Source organism: Peromyscus maniculatus, chromosome 4 (genome assembly GCF_049852395.1).
Source record: "Peromyscus maniculatus bairdii isolate BWxNUB_F1_BW_parent chromosome 4, HU_Pman_BW_mat_3.1, whole genome shotgun sequence".
NCBI classification, from domain to species: domain Eukaryota; kingdom Metazoa; phylum Chordata; class Mammalia; order Rodentia; family Cricetidae; genus Peromyscus; species Peromyscus maniculatus.
In genome coordinates, this window is record NC_134855.1 from 97,979,891 (window position 1) to 97,998,676 (window position 18,786).

The following is an 18,786-nucleotide window of genomic DNA, read 5'->3' on the forward strand; positions in this document are numbered from 1 at the left end:
TTCCCCCCTTACTAACATTTCCATTGAAGTCTTCAGAAGGGGAAACAGGCTCAAGGAGACTTGGTTTCTTGCTGGTGTTTATTGAGGAGCAGCCCTCCATGGCTGTCAGGCTGGGGCTGCTCCTGCTCCCCTCCCTAGCCCTCTGTGGAGTTTGGGAAAACAGACTTCCTAGTCCTGGGAAGAAAGGATGGAGTTTGGGAAAACAGAATTAAGTATGCACACCATCCAGGAGAAAACACAGGCTTTATTCTACTGCTTCAAATACAGTTCGTGAGAAGGGATGCTACAAGCCTACCAGGTAAGAGGACAGGGCTCCCGTCCTGTGGGGAGCTGCCTGGCACCCCAGTGCTGCTCCTGAGGAAGTGTATTTTAAGCTGGTGCAGATGGGATCATGGGCAGCACTGCTCATTTTTTTTTAAATTTCATGTGTATGGGTGTTTTGCCTGCATATATGTCTGTGCATGTGTGTGCCTCCAACGCCAGAAGACCCTGCATAGCTTGTGCGGGCTCCGGACATGCTCAACAGAGGCAGCAGTGAGTGCGCCTGCTCCTGCGTCACTCTGCCATTCCTCCACGCCTCACAAACACGCCTCACCAGTCAGTTTCTCGTCAACCGTTCCCTGTGTGCTGGGGAGACCCACAGTGTCACCCTATCCTAGAGCAATCCTCCAGTCTTGAAAAAAAGGGGGCCAAGGGAGGACGATGGCCATGAAAGCAACAGGACAGAAGGTGGCTAGGGAAGAGGAAGATGCTCAAAGCAGGGAGAGCTCACCCACAAAGGCTCAACCACCTGTCCAAGCGGCTGGTGAGTGGCTGGAGCAGGCACTTCTGCAGACATCCTGCCTAGGAGACCACATACCCTGTGCAGTGCTGGCCAGGGAGGTGCCAAAGCCTACGCCTGCAGACTTGCGCTCTCTCACGCACCTTAGTAGAAAAGTTCAGCTACGGAGAACCTTCATACGACATACCTGACAGCTGCTTATCAGTGCACTCCTGGAAACCCAGACTGCGGCTTCCCATTTTACCTCATTTAAATATTGGTCACTCTCTCCCCTTCAGTCTGTAGAGTGGGAGAGCAAGCAAGAGAAGAAATTAAGGAGCAAAATAAATAGTGAGGAAAAGGAGACTGAAAACTAAAGGGATAGCGGGAGAATACTTAACAGGACGCAGGGCACAGCTCCTTGGAGAAACCACTGGCAGTACAGACAGGGAGCCTGTTTGGTCAGTGGGGCGGAGAGCTCTAGTACCAGCTCCCAAGGGACTCTCCAGGCTGCCATGCTGGGGGTGGGGGTGTCTTGTGAAGCTCTATAGTTATTGTAATAGAAAACTCTCAGTCAACAACCCCATGGGTACAAACACTTGAGATGAAATCTCCTTGTCCAGATGATTGGTATACAAAGGCAAGACGGTGCATTTCCTCCTGTCCAAGCAGGGGTTAAATTCCTGGAATTGTCTGCAACATAACAGTGTAAGATATAACTAATCTTTTTCTAGGAAAAAGCCAGCAATGCCAGGTCACAAGTCCAGTTAATTCGGAGATGTTCCAGGGAGCAAGGCAGCCAGCAACGTCCAAATGAGGGAGACGCTTGGTGGTGGTAGTCCCTGGTTCCTAATGTGGCTGCTCCTTCGACTCTCTGGGAAAGCCGAGCTGTCCACTGCTGAGTCCTTGGGATGCTGGGCTCAGGTGTCGGCCGAGTTTACCTCTTTGGAACAGAAGTAATGCACAACCACTCCATTTGGGTATCTTGCAAATGCACTGTGTGGAAGAACAGCTGAGAGGTGAGCGGTGTTCTAATAGTCTCCTCCAGCACCTGCAAGAGGCACATCCCCAGCAGCCACCCAAACCCCCCCAAACAGCCTATGACAATATCTCTGGAATGCTGTCATACCACTTCTTCAAACAACCAGAGCATGAACTATACAACATTAAAGTACTTGCAAACATTTTTGTTACTCCATCAGCGCAGGGTTGGGGGTTTGGGTCAGTGGTAGTTTGACCTTCAGTAGCACTATCAACCAACTAGCCAGGCAAATAAATGGGCAAACAAAAAGCCAATGTAGAACATGTGCCCATGGTTTAGCCCTGGGGGATGAGGTTCAGCGGAACATGTTTTGAGCTAGTTCTAATGAATGACAGCAAGTCAAGCCTCTGCAAAGAAAAGGATTCTTCTAGCCAAATAAGAGGCAGATCACGCTCCTTCCAGGCAGGGGGCTGACTCGGGCATGTCTCAACACAGAATAATGATGGCTCAGGAGGTTGCTCAAGTCTCGAGACAGCAGGTTGAAAAGATCTGCTGTTCTCCCTCTGTGGAGGCTCATCCTTTCTATCTGGCATGGTGGCAGAGGCCTGTAATCCTAGCACTGGGGTGTGGCTGAGGCAGGAGGGTTGATTCAGAGTTCCAAATCAGCTTGAGCTACCCAGCCAGCCTGTATCTCAAGAAGACTTTCTGTCTCTCATCCTCTTACTGACTCTCTGGCTCCATTGTTCATTTTAGCTGCCTGGGGAACAGAGGTTTCTGGGTGAGAGTTCAACAGCTCTGTGCCTTATGTCAGGTCTTTAAATTATTGAAGCTTTTCCCTAAAAGATAGTATGACTTGCTCTCTCAAAGCTCAAGAACTCAATGATACAGACAGCTTCCCTCCATGGTGGGCGTGAGGTTAGTGCTGTCCAAGTGACAGAATCTAGAACCACCCAGGACTTGTGCCTCTGGACATTCCTGTGGGGGATTATTTTGATTTCGTTAACTGATGTGAGAAGACCAATCTTGACTGTGAGTAGGACTATTCCCTTGGTAGGGACTGTGGAAAATGGAGAGGTAGAGCTGAGGCCTAGGAAGCATTCACTATTCTCACTTTCTTGACTGTGGAATGCAATGTGACCAGCTGCCTCAAGCTCCTGCCTCTGTCTGTTAACCACAATAAACTTTCTCCCTCAAGCTGCCTTTGTTGCGTACTTTATCACAGCAACAGGGTCAGAAACTCAGGGCAGAAATCTACCCTGTATCTCCACTCTCAGAGAACCCCATCTGCCCCATCTGCATCCAGATGCTGCTCGGGAGGGGGCTCACCTGTTCCCAATCTTCTTCTTGCACACCATGCACACCTTCTCCTCAGTGATGATGCACTTCACCTGCTGGTGTAAAATCCGCTCTTCCTGAACCTGGAAGAGATTGGAGAAGTTCCATGTCCAGGGTAGAAACAGAAAGTAGAAGTTGGCACTGTTTGTGTCTTTAGCTTACATAGATTCCACTAAATGCCATACTGACTGCTGGATCACCTGAGCCATGTGTTGCCTTGATGACAAGAGGTATGTGAAAACTGTCTCAATTAAAACCTAAAGCCCTCCAGGCTGTGGTGGCGCATGCCTTTAATCCCAGCACTTGGGAGGCAGAGGTAGGTGGATCTGTATGAATTCAACGACAATCTGGTCTACAGAGTGAGTTCCAGGACAGCCAGAGCTGTTACACAGAGAAACCCTGTCTCAACCAACCAACCAACCAACCAACCAACCATCCCACCAACCAACCATCCAACCATCCCACCAACCAACCATCCAACCATCCCACCAACCAACCAACCAACCAACCAACCAAACATCCCACCCACCAACCAACCATCCCACCAACCAACCATCCCACCAACCAACCAACCAACCAACCAACCATCCCACCAACCATCCATCCAACCATCCCACCAACCATCCAACCATCCCACCAACCAACCAACCATCCCACCAACCAACCATCCAACCATCCCACCAACCAGCCAACCAACCAACCAACCATCCCACCAACCAACCATCCAACCATCCCACCAACCAACCAACCAACCAACCAACCATCCCACCAACCAACCATCCCACCATCCCACCAACCAACTATCCAACCATCCCACCAACCATCCCACCAACCAACCATCCAACCATCCTACCAACCAACCAACCAACCAACCAACCAACCAACCAACCAACCAACCAAACATCCCACCAACCAACCAACCATCCCACCAACCAACCAACCAACCCCCAAAGACCACCCCAGTGTGGAAGGCCCATACCCTCAGGAACTCAGCATGGAGAAGGTTCTTGAGCACTTGATTGAACCGTTTCTTTTGTGCATTTTCTTCTAAAACCTTTTCTAGAAAGATGCGTATGTCATTGATCTGAGTGTTTGCTGGCAGAAGGTTGATCGCCTGGGGCAGAGACAGGATGGAGACAGGTTAGGGAGATGAGGAGGGAGACCAGGCAAAGCTTGTGCCTGCCCCCTTCCAGCCCTCTTCCCACTGCTGCTCCATCGGCGGCCCCCGACCTTGGTGGTGTCCAGTTTGCTGTAGTGCAGCTCGAGGACCTGAAGGGCAGCCTGGAGGTTGGCCTGTGGCTCCAGGAGCTCCAGCTTGATCGGCCCCAGGCAGTGAATGCTGGGGGGGGACAGGTACATCCGAAGCAGGGACAGATACACCTGTTCCGGAGATGCAGACATGCATGTCAGGCTAGCAGCAGCCCTCCTGGAACCCTCACGCCCTGAGCCTCCCTGATGATGAGAAGGCTGGCTGACAGCAACCACGGGCTCGGAGCACTCCAAACCATCACCTTCTCCTTAATTTCTGGCAAAGTCAAACAGCCAAATGAGGATGCTGATATTGCTCTTTCCCTGAATGCCTTGTATCTGTCTAATGTCATACCATTCACAGAAAGTTAACACTGAGAAATACCCTAGAGATGCCTCCTTTTCTTAAGCTTTGAAGGCTGAGAGCTTGACCATAATTCTGACTGGTTCTAGTGCCACAGGGTCACTCCATCCTAACACTCTTAACATGTGGGGCCAGAGACTTCTTTGTCACTGAGGCTGTCCCGTGCATCTCTGGACTTCTTTGTCACTGAGGCTGTCCCATGCATCTCTGGACTTCTTTGTCACTGAGGCTGTCCCGTGCATCTCTGGACTTCTTTGTCACTGAGGCTGTCCCGTGCATCTCTGGCCTCTAGCCCCAGATCCCACCCCCACTTCCAGTCACACCAATCACAAATGTCTCGTGATACTGATGAATCAATGTATAATCAGACCCTTCCTCTGAGATGGGCCAATCCACATTAATCATAAGTAAACCAGGTCATACGGTAACTCAGTTTCTTTCCCAGAAAACACGCGCTAACAATCATTTAGAGCACAGACATATTCCGTGTCTCATGACTGATACAAGCGCCACTTGTGGCCACACTGGACGAGTGGGGTCTGCTAAAGTGACAGAAGTGCATATGCCCCCTTGGTCACAGCTGCTACTTACATCTCTGTTGCCTTCTTTGTTTTGGTCGTAGTGCTTGTGGCAGTACCTGCAAGGGAGGAAGTGGTGAGAGCAGGCAGGAGGGACTCCGTGGAAGGTGTCCATGGTGCTGCCAATGGTAACCGAAGAGGGCCAGCGGGGAGCGCGAGAGCAGGGCTGACTTACTCCTTAGCCATCTTTGTGTCCTTCAAGACGTGGACGTAGATGAAGAGAGCCTGTTCATGCTTCCCCATGCGTCCCAATAGGAGAGCTCTTTCTTCTAAGAGGCCTAGGGGGGAAAGGACTCCAAGTAGCTGCCGCTGTCATTGCATGAGCACAGACGAGGGACAGAGCAACCCAGGAAGGGAGACTGGGGCAATGCAAGAACGTCAGAAAGGACTGGGGTGGAGAGTGGCCAGATGGCCCAGTGGGTAATGGCACTTGCTGCCAAGTCTGATGAGCTAAGTTCAATCCCCAGGCCTCGGACAAAGTGTCCTTTGACCTCTAGATATGCATCATGGCACATACATACACAAACAGGCAATAAATGGAATAAAAAGTATCAAGAATAATAAATGGAGGGAAGTTTAAAAACAAAAACAAAAACAAAAAACACCAAACCAATCCTCCAAAAACAAAAAAATTCAGACAAAACAAAGGGCTGGGTCCAGCTCAGAGGTAGAGTGCATGCTCAGCACTTGCAAGGGTTCAAATCCAAGCACCAAAATACTAAAAATACAATGAAACAAAATGGCAGAAAATACTATTACCTTTTATTGAAAGGGAGAAAACTATCTAAGAATTCTTAAAGGAGAAGGAAGCTAATTTAGAAGGTACTGGACTAATTCCTCCCCATCTTTTTTTTTTTTTTGTAGACAGGGTCTCATGTAACCCTGGCTGTCCTGGAACTCACTTTGCAGACCAGGCTGGCCTCAAACTCACAGAGATCCACCTGCCTCTGCCTCCCAAATGCTGGGATTAAAGGCATGGGCCACCATGCCTGGTCATATCTCACCCTTTTAACAGTCATTCCGACTGAGTAAGGACACTCATCAAACAGCCAAGTGTATATAGACTGGGCACTCCAGGGAAGGTGAGGCAAAGATTTGATGTTGGCGCTCACACAGCTAACGCCAGACAGGCTTATCTTTTTCCTCAGTGAGTCACGCCAGGTTACAAGGAGTACTCCACAGTGAGTTCCAACAAGAATTCTTTCTAAAGCAACAGATGACAATCTACAAATTAGCACATTGTTCACACCCAGAGTCTTCTCTCAGCCTTAGCAAAAAAGTGATGTGGAGGAACAGGGGCAGAGGCCCGGAAGCCTGGGCCCTCACACATCTACCTTCGAGGGCTGGAGGCGGCAATAAAGCCGAGATGAGTCTCTCCATTGCGCTTAGCTGAAACAGCTCTGGCTCTAAGCTAGACACTCACCATCAAAGGGAAAGTCACAGATGAGCCGGCCTGGTTCATAGTAGCTGGAAATCTCCAAGAACATGAGCAGCTTCTGCCGGTATTCTCCCAGCTCACCCATTTCCTCTCCAGCGGGGACGGGATTTTTACCTTTAAGGGGAAACCAAGCTCCACATGAAAGGATGCTAAGCAATAATGTGGGGTCAAATGAGGGGATGGGGCTCAGTGATGTCACCCTGTGATCAAGGAAGGGCCTCCAAGGACATTTCCCGTAGTTCTTTACTCCATAGTCTCTCTGGCCCTAAAACGTCAGTGCGACACTAAGAAAGGCTGTGAGCAGACAAACGTGTTGGCCAACATGTCTCTCAGCAGCACAGCTGTCAGCAGACAGATCTGTCCTTCTGTCCTACCCGGGAGGACCCCCAGAGATGCCCATACCCAGACCAGGGCTCCTGAGTTACTCAGTGTCTCTGACTCCCCTAAAGGCCCTCCCGCCCACAGAGAACAACAGGGCCCATTTCCCCACACTACACACAGGCACTGCTGTCTGGTCCTTCAGGTCTGGGGCCACCTGCTGTGGATGGGCACTGGTACCTGTGGGCAGGGACAGAAGGTAGTCTTTCATCAGACTCTGCACTTTCTCACAGTACAGCTGGATCAGGCAGTTGTGGAATCGTGAGCCTGTCTCCTCCCACACGTGGATGATATGCTCCTGAGAGGAATGAAGGGCATTCTCGTTGGTACCCTCCATGCTGTGAGCCCATCTCCCAGTCTCCCTCTCGGGTCCCTAACTAAGCTGCAAGGATTACCAAGGGGCAGCTCTTCCAAACCACAACAAACCCAGTGAGGTCAGGGAGGGTTTCTTCAATTTTCAATCTAAACAGAAATTCACTTTGGAGACCAGGCTGGCCTTGAACTCACAGAGATCTGCCTGCCTCTGCTTCCCAAATGCTGGGATTAAACAGCATCATTCTTGGTTCCCTCAGTTCTCCATTAGATTGAGAAGTTTTTGTTAAGAGCAGCGTTCCTAGCTTGGTTCCCTGGGACTGCTTTCCTCAAAGGAAGCTGAAATAACCACCCTCATATTCCCACCTGTTAGAATTCCTAGCCACTTCCCCAGCTATCCCAGGGCTCTGTGTCCTATAGAGTCCGTGCGCTGTGTGATCACGTGATCTATGAGCATGTGTGGCGTAGCTACGAAAGCCCATATGCGTATGTGTGGGGGGATCGTATAATGGTGGGTTCCACTTATCCCTCCCTGCTCGTCCTGCACAGTCATTCCATAGACCTATGCACCCCCTTCTATTCCCTCCCCTTAATAAACTCTTATAGTGGGTTTTGTTGCACCTCATGGCTTTTCTAGAACGGTAAAAGGTGCCGCTTAATTAATAACACCACCAAGACCCAAGTGATCCCCACCCTACCTGGAATCTGAACTGCCTAAGTGATCCTTAGGTTCCTAGATCCTGGGTTTAAAGTCTTTTGGGACAAACAAAACTGTGTCTCACCAGATAAGGAATGGCCAGACCCTTGAAATTCTCTATTAAGAAGCTGAGCACTCGATCTCGTGGCAGAGACTCCACCTCCGGGAGGTCTTCGGTGAATATCTGTCAGAACAAACATGAATTCTACAAGCAGAAACTGACTCAGGCCACAAACACACATGACTAAGTGTTGGGGCTGCAGACCCTTTGAGGGGAGGGTGGATAAGGTATCAGTAGCTGACTGATATATGGTGGTCTATGGGGGAGCCTAATGGCCTTAGGACAAGGATCCTTCTCCATATACAGTCTTGTCTCACACGTCCACTTTACCCTACGACTCCAAAGGAACGGGCAATTCACCCTCCTCCTGTATCTGTGTCTCTTTCATATAATCTGGATCAACTGTTGCACCAGACAAACCCAGGGGGGGCCTATGATCTACCTTCAGGCCATCTTCTGGGAAGTCTCTCAGCACCCAGACCGAGTAGGAAAAAATCAAATGTAGATTTTCTGTGCCTTAAAGGAAAAGTAAGGTTTGTTAGCAGCAGACAAAAGTCAGGCCTGTGCAGAAAGACTGGAAGGGTAGGTGTGCAGGTGTAGGTTCATTTTGTGGACAAGACAGATCCAAGCATCAGCCATTCAGACCTGCTTGTTCCTCATGGTCTGTCCACATACTAAAGAGTTTCATGGTTCGATTGTTGAATAATTAACGCAGGCAGAGGAACAGAACTGATGGAATACAAGGGAAGGGACTGACCAGACTCAGGAATGGAGGGAGACACAAACGGAAGCCACCTCCACAGTTCTTAAAAGTGGGGCTCAGGGCTGGATGTGGTAGCACATGCCTTTGATCCTAGCACTGAGGAGGCAGAGGCAAGTGAACCTCTGTAAGTTCGAGGCCAGCCTGGTCTACAGAGAGAGGCTCTGTCTCAAAAACCACCACCACCACCACCACCACCACCACCACCGAGCTCACCCAAGTGCTGCAGATACTGCACCGTCCTCTCGTGGCCTTTCAGAGGTGAGTTTGCTTTCTTAGACTGGTCCACTAGCACCTGCAGAGCTGGCCACAAAGCCCAAGAACAAACCCATGAGCTTCTTCCTCCTGTGAGGTCCACTGGATGCTGCCCATATACAAAAGCCCCGCCCCGACTCCGGAAGGCCCCGTCCAATCACCTTTCTCGTGGAGCCCCTTCTTCTCGTACAGGATGATCAGTTCACTGTACTTGTGAGCCTTCTTCAGCACATGCTCACTTTCCTCGATGTGACAGTGGTTGTTCTCCAAGCGCAGCAAGGGAGCCACCAGGGCCACGTTCGTCTGCCGGGGAGATAGGATGCTGACACAGGATCATGTGGGGCAGCAGCAGAAGCTCTTCCTGGAAGCCCCCCCCTTCGCTAGCCCAGGCCTGCCCCAGGCTCAAAGGCCCCACAAAACAAGCATAGGAAAGCAAATGGTCCTTTGTTGCAGAATGATAAGCGGTGGCCTTCAGGGCATTTTCATAATATGTCTCAATGTTCTGGGGGAGGCAAAGTGGTTCCTTTCCTTGAGGTATTGCTGTCCTTGTTGAGACTGTGGCACTAACTTCAATTTTACTAGCAAAGGAAGCTCCCAAATGAATATCTTGCCTTATCCTCTTAAGCGCAAAGGCATCATGCAAAGGCCGGGAGGTCTTCACCCTCCAAAACCTTCCTCTTACTAGTGGAAATCTCCCACAGAGATCCCTGCAACATCCCTCGAGTTTGAGAATGAGGGACCAGCATCCTGACAACTCACATGCAGGTAGCACTTGAGCAGGGTGGTGTCGATGATCTGCAGTAACTTCTTCTTGGACTTGATGGTGGGAGTGCCTTCCATGAGTGGGGAGGTGCTGGACTGGTGATCCGAGTCATTCAGCTTCTTTACCAACTGACTTCGTTTCTGTACGTGGCAAAAACATGGGGTCAAGGGCAGGACTCAATCTTCCTTCATCACCCGAGCTACTGAGTTAACTCTGAATGCCTCCAAATCAGCTCTTGCCCATCACTCAGGTCTCACAGCAACATCATGTGTTTCCAGAGATCAAAAGACATGACTGTCACATTGCCACAGATCCAGTGATGATGGTGATGTATTCCTGCTTTGTTTCTGCAGAACTAGGGATCCAACTAGGGCCTTGCATATGCCAGGCAAGCCTCTACCACAGAGCTACACTCTGAACCCACTTGTTTCTAAAATTAGCTTCTGCCTGTTCTAAAATCTTATCCAGCTGGGTATGGGGGCACAGGCCTGTAATCACAGCTACTCAGAAAGCTGAGTGGAGAATTCAAGATCTCATGATCTCAAGCTTAACTTAGGCAATACAGCGAGAACTCATTTCAACCTAAATGAATGAATGAAAACAATCTTCAGATAGTGCAGTCATCGTTTGTACTTCTTTGTGTCTGCCATGGCCTTGTTTGGCAAAACACTGGTGCTGCTTAATTTCATGCAGCTCAGGGTCACTGCGGACAGGGAAGAAAGTGCGCTCTGCTTCCTAAAGCTGAGATCGCAGAAGCAGAAGAACACAGGCTTCTGGAAATATATCCTAGGAACCGTCTTTCCTTGGTCCAGGGCTCCAGGTGTGAACAATGAGACAAGCCTGGGTGATGCCTGCGGGCTGCCAGTCAGAGCTGGGTATCCTGGAGCTCAAGGTCAAGGACACAGCATGTCTGAGATGCTGATCAGACAAGCTGACACTCACTGACCCTGAAGCAACAGTGAAATGCGGCATTTCAATTCTCCCAGAGATACTTTTCAGAGCCCACAGAGATACCTGAAACAATATCTATAAAGTCTCTGACACAAATGCGTACCCAAGAAATAAACAGAAACTACTTGTGACAAAATGTGAGTTAAGAAATTTGAAGGAGGGCTGGGGATATAACTCAGTTGGTGAGTACTTGTCTACCATGCACAAATCCCCAGCATCACATAAACTGGGTGTAGTGGTGTATACCTGTAGTCCCAGGCAGGAGGATCAGAAGTTCAAGGTCATCCTTAGCTATATAGAGAGTTCAAGGTCATATTTGGCTACATGAGATCGTATTTAAAAAAAACTGAGCTTTAGGAAGAGGTAAGTTGTAGTGCTAACTTTAAACTTTCATTCATCTGTCTGTAATAATAAATAGAAAAAAATTAAACCATAAATGTATATTATGGAAGAATAATTATTGACAAGGAAGGACTTTCCCAAACTTTAAGCTTTAAACTATAAAACAGAAAATATCCTTTGATGTTCATTGAATAAACAAATTAATAAGAACAAAATGGGCTGGAGAAATGGCTCAGTGGTTAAGAGCACAGGCTCTTCTTCAGAGGATGTTTGATCCCAGCATCCATATAGAGCTCACAATTGTCTATAATTCCAGTTCCAGGGCACCAAGTGTCCTTCTGTCCTCTGCTGACCCCAGGCATGCATGTATTACACAGACACACATTACCCAGAACAGCCATATACATAAAATAAAAATAATCTTGCCAGGGGGTGGTGGTGGGCACGCCTTTAATCCCAGCACTCGGGAGGCAGAGCCAGGCAGGTCTCTGTGAGTTCAAGGCCAGCCTGGTCTACAGAGCAAGATCTAGGACAGGCACCAAAACTACACAGAGAAACCCTGTCTCGAAAAAAAACAAAACAAAACAAAAAAACTTTTAAAAAAACAGGTAGAAGCTAGTTCGTGAATACATATAAGAAACTAAACAAACAATGCTAAAGTGTTGGTTACTTCTCTCAGGGAGAACTATGGATGTTATGTTTCTTGCTTATACTTTGTTTTAGATACAGCGTTTCAGTGTGTAGCTCTGGCTGTCTGGAACTCACTATGTAGATCAATCAGGCTGGCCTCAAACTCAGAGATCTGCTTGCCTTTGCCTCCAAATGCTGGGATTAAAGGCATGTACCACTATGCTCCTGTGGCTTATACTTTCTATGTTTCCCAAACTATAGGCATTTTCCCCCACCACACACAATTATGTATGGCATGAAAAGTTCATAATAATTAAGATTTACCCCTTTTAGGTCAAATAATAACTTACTATGAATATGCTTCCTGATATGAGGATTTGATTTAAAACAAAACAGCCCCCACCCTTAACCAAGGAACTATGGATAGCTGTTAGCTTCCAGGGGATCGAGTGTTAATGGTCCTGTTAAGTTGGAGGCAGCAGCAGATGGCCCACCCCGACTCCACATCAATGGTCCTGTGAAGTTGGAGGCAGCAGCAGATGGCCCACCCCGACTCCACATCAATGGTCCTGTGAAGTTGGAGGCAGCAGCAGATGGCCCACCCCGACTCCACAGCATTCACCTGTGGACCTCTTGCAGCCCCATCACGGCTACAGAGAAGCAGGGGTGGGAATCGAGGCAGAGGCCCCCACGCAGTGTGTGTTAGGCCTACCTGCGTCAGGTAGTCAATGAGAGCTAAGTGAGCCTTCTCCAGTTCGGCACCAGAGAGTGTGGGCAGCGGGTTGGGGTACTGCAGCTGCTTCCTGTAGTCTGTGGGCAGCAGGTCAGGGTACAAGCCCATCACGTGGGTGGGATCTGGAAGAAAGGCAAGTGCAAAAATACAACATGACTCTATGACAGCAAAGTAAGCCCAGACCCATGGTTTATGCCTTATCTCATTTTTTGTTTTGTGTTGTTCTGAGACAGGGTCTATATAACCCTGGCTGGCCATGACTTTATTACATAGACTAGGCTGGCCTCAGATTTGTGGCAATCCTCCTGCTTCTGCCTCACAAGTGCTACAACTACAGACATACATAAGCATGCCTGGATTACCCCTCAACCAAGAAAACGAGTCTAAGTTCAGAAAAGCTTAATAAGCCACCTAGTTATGATCTGAACACTATATGTCCATTTCATTAAAATGTTACCTAAAAGGCATGATTCACAAACACAGAATTAGAACTATTTATCAACTCTCTAAAAGAAGCAGACTTTTCAAAACTTGCAAAGAAAACAAACTGATATTTAAGTGAAAAAGACCAACTGTTGTGGAATATTTGTTTAACTGTGCAAAGATGTGTTACTTTTGTTTATGCTGCATTTGTTTAATGATGTAAAAATGTGTGTTTAATTATGAAAAGATGTGTTGCTGTTTCACCTTGCCTGCCTAAGGCACCTGATTGGTCTAATAAAAGGCTGAACAGCCAATAGTGAGGCAGGAAAGGGATAGGCGGGGCTGGCAGGCAGAGAGAATAAATAGGAGGAGAAATCTAGGCTTGGGAAGAGAAGGAAGAATGAGAGGAGGTGAGAAGAAGGGAGACACCTGGGGCAGGAAGCCAGTCAGATGCCAGACAGACATGAGAAGCAGTGAAAATAAGAGATACAGAAGAACGGTAAAAAGCCGCGAGGCAAAAGGTAGATAAAGAGAAACAGGTTAATTTAAATTAAAAGAGCTAGCCAGAAATGACCCTAAGCGAGGCCGAACATTTAAAACTAATAAGTCTGTGTCATGATTTGGGAGCTGGTTGGTGGCCCAAAGAAAAAGCCTGGTACAACCAACAAACTTGTGTGCATGCACACATGTGCACACACACGCAGTAATTTTTTAAAGTGATAAAAACTTAATGTAATAAAATATATTAAAAATCAACACAATAAAAACCCAATGTCAAAGAGTTTTTTTTTTTCTCTTTTACTCTTTAGAATTTAGTATATAGCCACAGTGTGTATGAGAGATTCATTATAACTGCAGTTTTGGAAACAATGCATAAGTCCTTCAACAGCAGAATAAAGCATTTTACTTAGCTGGTGAGTGTTACGACACAGTGCACACTAATTATGAAGCATGCACAGAAAGGATATGCCATTATGATCACAATTCTGTTAATGTGTAAATGTTGAAAACATCTGTATGAAGAAGGGACAAAATGAGTAACAAACTCAGATCAAGATTTCTTAAAAGATCTTCCTCCCGATCTTAAAACTTTTGTATGGACAACTGACACTTTATTCCCCTTAGAAAAATGTCAGAGTCGGCAAAGGAAAGCCACCTCCCTTGCAATGGACATGAGTCCTTGGCAAGCCAACCAGAAGGTAAGTCTTCCCTTGAGGCTCCGAACCTACTTAACCCACGTCACAGTATCTGGCCCATCTAAGGAGACCCTGTCCCTCAGGACAGGGACTCTAAGCACTGTCAAGAATGGGTAGCCAAGCAGAGCAGCTGGCAGCGTGGGAGCCCACCAAAGCACAACCTCGGGAGGAAGGCAGTTATGGAGAACGGGAAGTGCACACACCGCCTCTGCCCGTCTCCTGTGCCTACATGCACACCCAGAACAGTCTACGGAGCACTCTGTGATGGAGGCCTGGACTGCAGCTCAGGGTGGGACTCTGGCACGTTCAAGTCCCAGGCTTCGATCCCAGCACTGCAAAGTCACAAGGCCTGCAATGTCACCTAAGGTCTATCAAACTCCACGCTCCTTTGTGGCCTTCAAGGTCCTCGGAGATCTAGCTCCAGTGTATCTTCCTGCATGCTCTGCCACACATCACCACACCGGGTCCACAGGCCACTGGACAGGATGGGAGTTCTGTTGACGCCATGGTTCCTTCACACTCCATGTTCTTCTTCATTTGCAGGGCCCAGTCCACCCCTTCTTTCTTTGGTTTGGTTGTGGAAATAGATAGGTTCTCAAACTCCATGTCAGGCTTGCTTAGCATTCACTATGTAGCCCAGGATGGCTTTGGACAATCCTACTGTCTGAACTTCCCAGGTGCTGAGATGTCAGTCACCATGTCTGGCCTCACTTAGTTCTCTGCTCCTGGAGAACTCTATCACACATACCCCAATGTTTAACCGAGTCGTTTCTCATGCAAGAACTTTGTGCACCTGTGACATGCTGTATTACCCTAGAAGCCCCGGACTGAGGGCAGAGCTGGCACTGTCAACATTTAGGTTTGCTTGGAGGGGAGAGGGTTCTGAGACCAGGGTTATGCCACACACTCAAAACCAAGAACACATACATACAAGAACAAGGAAATGGCATCCCTCATGCAGAGAAAGAACATCAGGCAGCTCTGCCCACTCCAATGCCTGGCCAGTTCCTGAATTCCCAGGCACGCTTCCTACCTCGTGCACATTTGCTGGCTGCTCTCTCAGCCTAGAATACTCTTACCTGGACCCCGGAATGACTCACGGAGGCACTGTCTATCAGGTGGTAACTAACATGCCCTATTTGTAGAGATGCCTAACTACTTCATATTCAACTGCAGTCCAGACCCTCAGGACACAGGGCTGTAGTGACAAGGAGCCTATCAGTGGAACACAGAAGAGAGTGGCTGGACAGCAAACACAGACATCTGGATCCGGCCCACGCTGCACTGGGGGAAAGGTGCCCCGGGCTTGTAAACAGTATTTCAGCCACATGAGACTGGCCCCCACTGTGGCGTCTTCCTCTGGCTCACACCTACTGTGCCTCTACGTGGCTTCCTCACCAATGCTGTGCTCCCAAAGCCATCTTTGGCACGAGATTCTAGACTCACCTGATTCTGGCTACTGTGAATTAGCTTATGTGTAGTTGCTAAAGTAGGAAATGATGCCACGCTAGAAAACAGTCGCACTGGTCTGTGGGTATTCTCCCCTAGATCACTAATGTTTGGAAATGACCGAGAGCAGGCTGGCTCACAGCTGCAGATCAGAGCTTTAACCACACCAGACCGTAAGAAACAGAAAACAACACAAATGCCACTTCACTGCAAATAGCAGCTGGTTAACAGCTTCAAGGACGGATTTTCTAAGTTAAGCCCTGTGGGAAAGCTGCCAGTAGAGGTGAGGTACACAGTGCAGGGCTGTTTCAAGCCTCAGCACTGGGGTGCATACAACCATGGACCACTGCACCTGGCTTTTGCCTCCTTTCTCAACAGCAACCTATTTCCTTTCGGTGAGCTCTTTCTTGCACACTGTGTGTATTTGTGGCTGGAGGGCTGACTGAGCTTTCACAATCAGAGGGCCCCAACCTCCTTCTCTACACTACTACAGTCTGGAAATGACCTAATCTTGGTGATCAGGTCCCTTCAACCCTGAGAAGGTAAAGCAAGGGTAATAAGTGTGGCACATATCCATCCCACACACTCCTCTCCCTCAAGAGGAGTCTGGATTCCCTTGTCGTAAGCCTGTGATGACCCCTGTACAACAACAGAATACAGCAGGCACGAGAATCACAAAGGCACTGAGCTGTCCACTGAGGTATCCCAGATCACATCCTCTGGGAAAAGCCAGCTGCCGCATAACACTTGCTCAGCTCCATGAAGACTCACTTGAGTAAGAACTGAGGACCTAGGACCCAGACGGCGCCAACTTGTCAGCCATGACAGTGAGTTCCCTTGGAAATGGATTGTCTAGCCGAAGACCTCTGGTGTTAGCAACTGATACACTGTAGTCAGTGACTTTTACACCATGGGATGAAACACCATGGTGCTGGCAGGGGCAATAGCTAAGGAAATGGTTATGTCAGAGCAGGGTCACCCGGTCTATTGTGACTATGGACTAATTTCTCTCCTTCTTCCTGCTTTGAAGGCCTCTAGCATTCCCTCTGGAACCATGAAAAACTGACCCATCAATTTTATGGGTCCCTCCAAGTACCACCTAATGATTCATCAACTCTGTCCAACTGATCAGACTCTAGTGAACTTACTCAGAACTGAGCTCCATTACTCAACCAAGAGCCCAAGTTACTGGCCAGGGAGGGATGTGGAAAGGGGGGGAAGGGAGAGGCCAACGAAAGGATATGGAAGAAAGCCCGACGGAAGTAAAACAGCAACAGACACACGGTGCAGTACTGCGCACTGTTCCAATCACCCCACATAACCGCCACAGAACTCTAGGGAAGCGATCACTGCACTTCTCTTACAAGTGTGATTTGTAGAGGAGAAAACTGAAGCAGGGAGTCCAGTGCTGTCACGAGCTCTGGCAGGCTGCACCAGCCATTCTTCTACAGCTGCCACATGGCCAAGGCAACGTCTAGAAGAGTCTAGAGGGGTGTGTCTGTCCCGGCACGGGGAGCAACAAAGAGCAGACATGGTGGCTGGGGCAGAAGCTGAGGGCTCACATCTGGAACCCCAAGTAGGAAGCACAGAGTGAAAGTGAAATGGCAAGAGTCCTTAAATTCTCAGTTAGCCTCCAATGAGTACTTCCTCCAGCAAAGACTCCTCCTCAGCCTCCCAAATAGCACCAACCGGGGGCCAAATCTTCAAATATCTGCGCCATGGGAGACGTTCTCCCTCACACCACACAGGCCAACCCCCATGTATCTGCTCCTCACCACCACACTCCAACAGAGAGGGAGGGCGCTGAAGCACTGGCCTGTGCTGGCTCTCCACAATGACCTACTGTGTGGCCCAGGAACTTCTGCCCAGCCCTACATTCAGTGAACACTAGCCGATCATGCACCTTTGTTAGACCTGATGACTGTTACCTCTCTTGAACGATGAGGACAAAGACTTCTGGAAAACTGGAAGCCTGCCTTAATCGGTGAGACCCCAGTAGACAGGGCAGGGCTGTAAGTGTATGACCACCGTGGCCCCTCACAAGAGCTTGTAAGGCATGGAAGTCAACTGTGATGAGAGTGGGTCTCTTCTGCTTTCATGTCTCCCCATCTTCCCCGCTCCCTTCTCCACCAGCAGTTCCTACCCCAAAGCCACACCTGCTTGTTACCTGTGCCAAGTTTAGCAAAGACCTGCATGGACTCATCAAAGCGCTTCTGGCAGAAGAGGTTGAAGGCATACAAGTTCTTAATGTGATGGATTTGCTGCTGCTTTTCACTGTCTGAGTCATCTTTCATTTCCTAAGAAAAGACAGAACAAAGGAAAGCTCATTCACTCTACAAATATTTGCTCTGCTCATTCTAGGTGGTAAAACATCCTAGAAACCACAGGCGCTAAAATAAACTGAACAAGAGCAACATGGTACGTGCCTGCACAGACTGCCTGAGGATCTTCTTTTAATGAGAACTTTTACTTCTTAAAACAACTGCATTAAAACCTGGCTACATAATTTTCAAAACTTTATTTATTTATTTATTTGTTTGTTTTTCAAGACAGGGTTTCTCTGCATAGCCCTGGCTGTCCTGGAACTCACTCTATAGACCAGGCTGGCCTGGAACTCACAGAGATCTGTCTGCCACTGCCTCCCGAGTGCTGGGATTAAAGGTGTGCACCACCACTGCCTAGCTTAATTTTATGTGTATAGGTGTTTTGCCACATATATGCAGCAGAGAGCATCAGATTCCCCTGGAACTGGAGTTACAGACAGTTGTGAGCTGTCATATGAGAGCAGGTAATCCAGCCTAGGTCCTCTGCAAGTGCAGCCAGTGTGCTTAACCTATCAGCCATCTCTCTAGCCTCTGGTTATATAATTAAAAATATATTTAGTTTTATTGTATGAGTGTTTGCCTACATGTATGTATGTGTACATATGCCTGGTGCCAGGAAAGCCAAGGAGAGGGTGCATGACAATCTTCACATCACACTGTAAAGTACCTATGCCATGGAAAATCACTAGCACTTCTACAGAGGACCTAACTAGTGTCCTGAAGTCCATTAAGGCCATGACAAACAAGGGAAGAGGAAGAAACTGTCACAGCCTAGAGATCACCCACGGTATACGCTAATTAAATGAA

The 18,786-nt window shown here is 48.4% G+C and overlaps 1 protein-coding gene across 3 annotated transcripts in view; it reads right to left on the reverse strand.

Moving 5' to 3' along the window:
* Positions 1–226: 226 nt before the first annotated feature.
* The window catches only part of Vps39 (VPS39 subunit of HOPS complex), a 41,947-nt gene continuing 23,387 nt past the window's right edge, over positions 227–18,786 (reverse strand). For all 3 annotated transcript variants that reach the window (XM_006996968.4, XM_006996967.4, XM_076570424.1), the window contains 15 exons: positions 17,823–17,952; positions 12,567–12,709; positions 9,928–10,071; positions 9,330–9,471; positions 9,130–9,216; positions 8,596–8,669; positions 8,178–8,276; positions 7,264–7,381; positions 6,691–6,819; positions 5,443–5,545; positions 5,281–5,326; positions 4,308–4,457; positions 4,057–4,191; positions 3,069–3,160; positions 227–1,756 (listed from right to left, as the gene is read on the reverse strand). In XM_006996968.4, the coding sequence (XP_006997030.1) occupies positions 1,681–1,756; positions 3,069–3,160; positions 4,057–4,191; positions 4,308–4,457; positions 5,281–5,326; positions 5,443–5,545; positions 6,691–6,819; positions 7,264–7,381; positions 8,178–8,276; positions 8,596–8,669; positions 9,130–9,216; positions 9,330–9,471; positions 9,928–10,071; positions 12,567–12,709; positions 17,823–17,952 (1,668 nt within the window). In that variant the 3' untranslated portion in view covers positions 227–1,680. The remainder of the gene's footprint in view (positions 1,757–3,068; positions 3,161–4,056; positions 4,192–4,307; positions 4,458–5,280; positions 5,327–5,442; positions 5,546–6,690; positions 6,820–7,263; positions 7,382–8,177; positions 8,277–8,595; positions 8,670–9,129; positions 9,217–9,329; positions 9,472–9,927; positions 10,072–12,566; positions 12,710–17,822; positions 17,953–18,786) is intronic.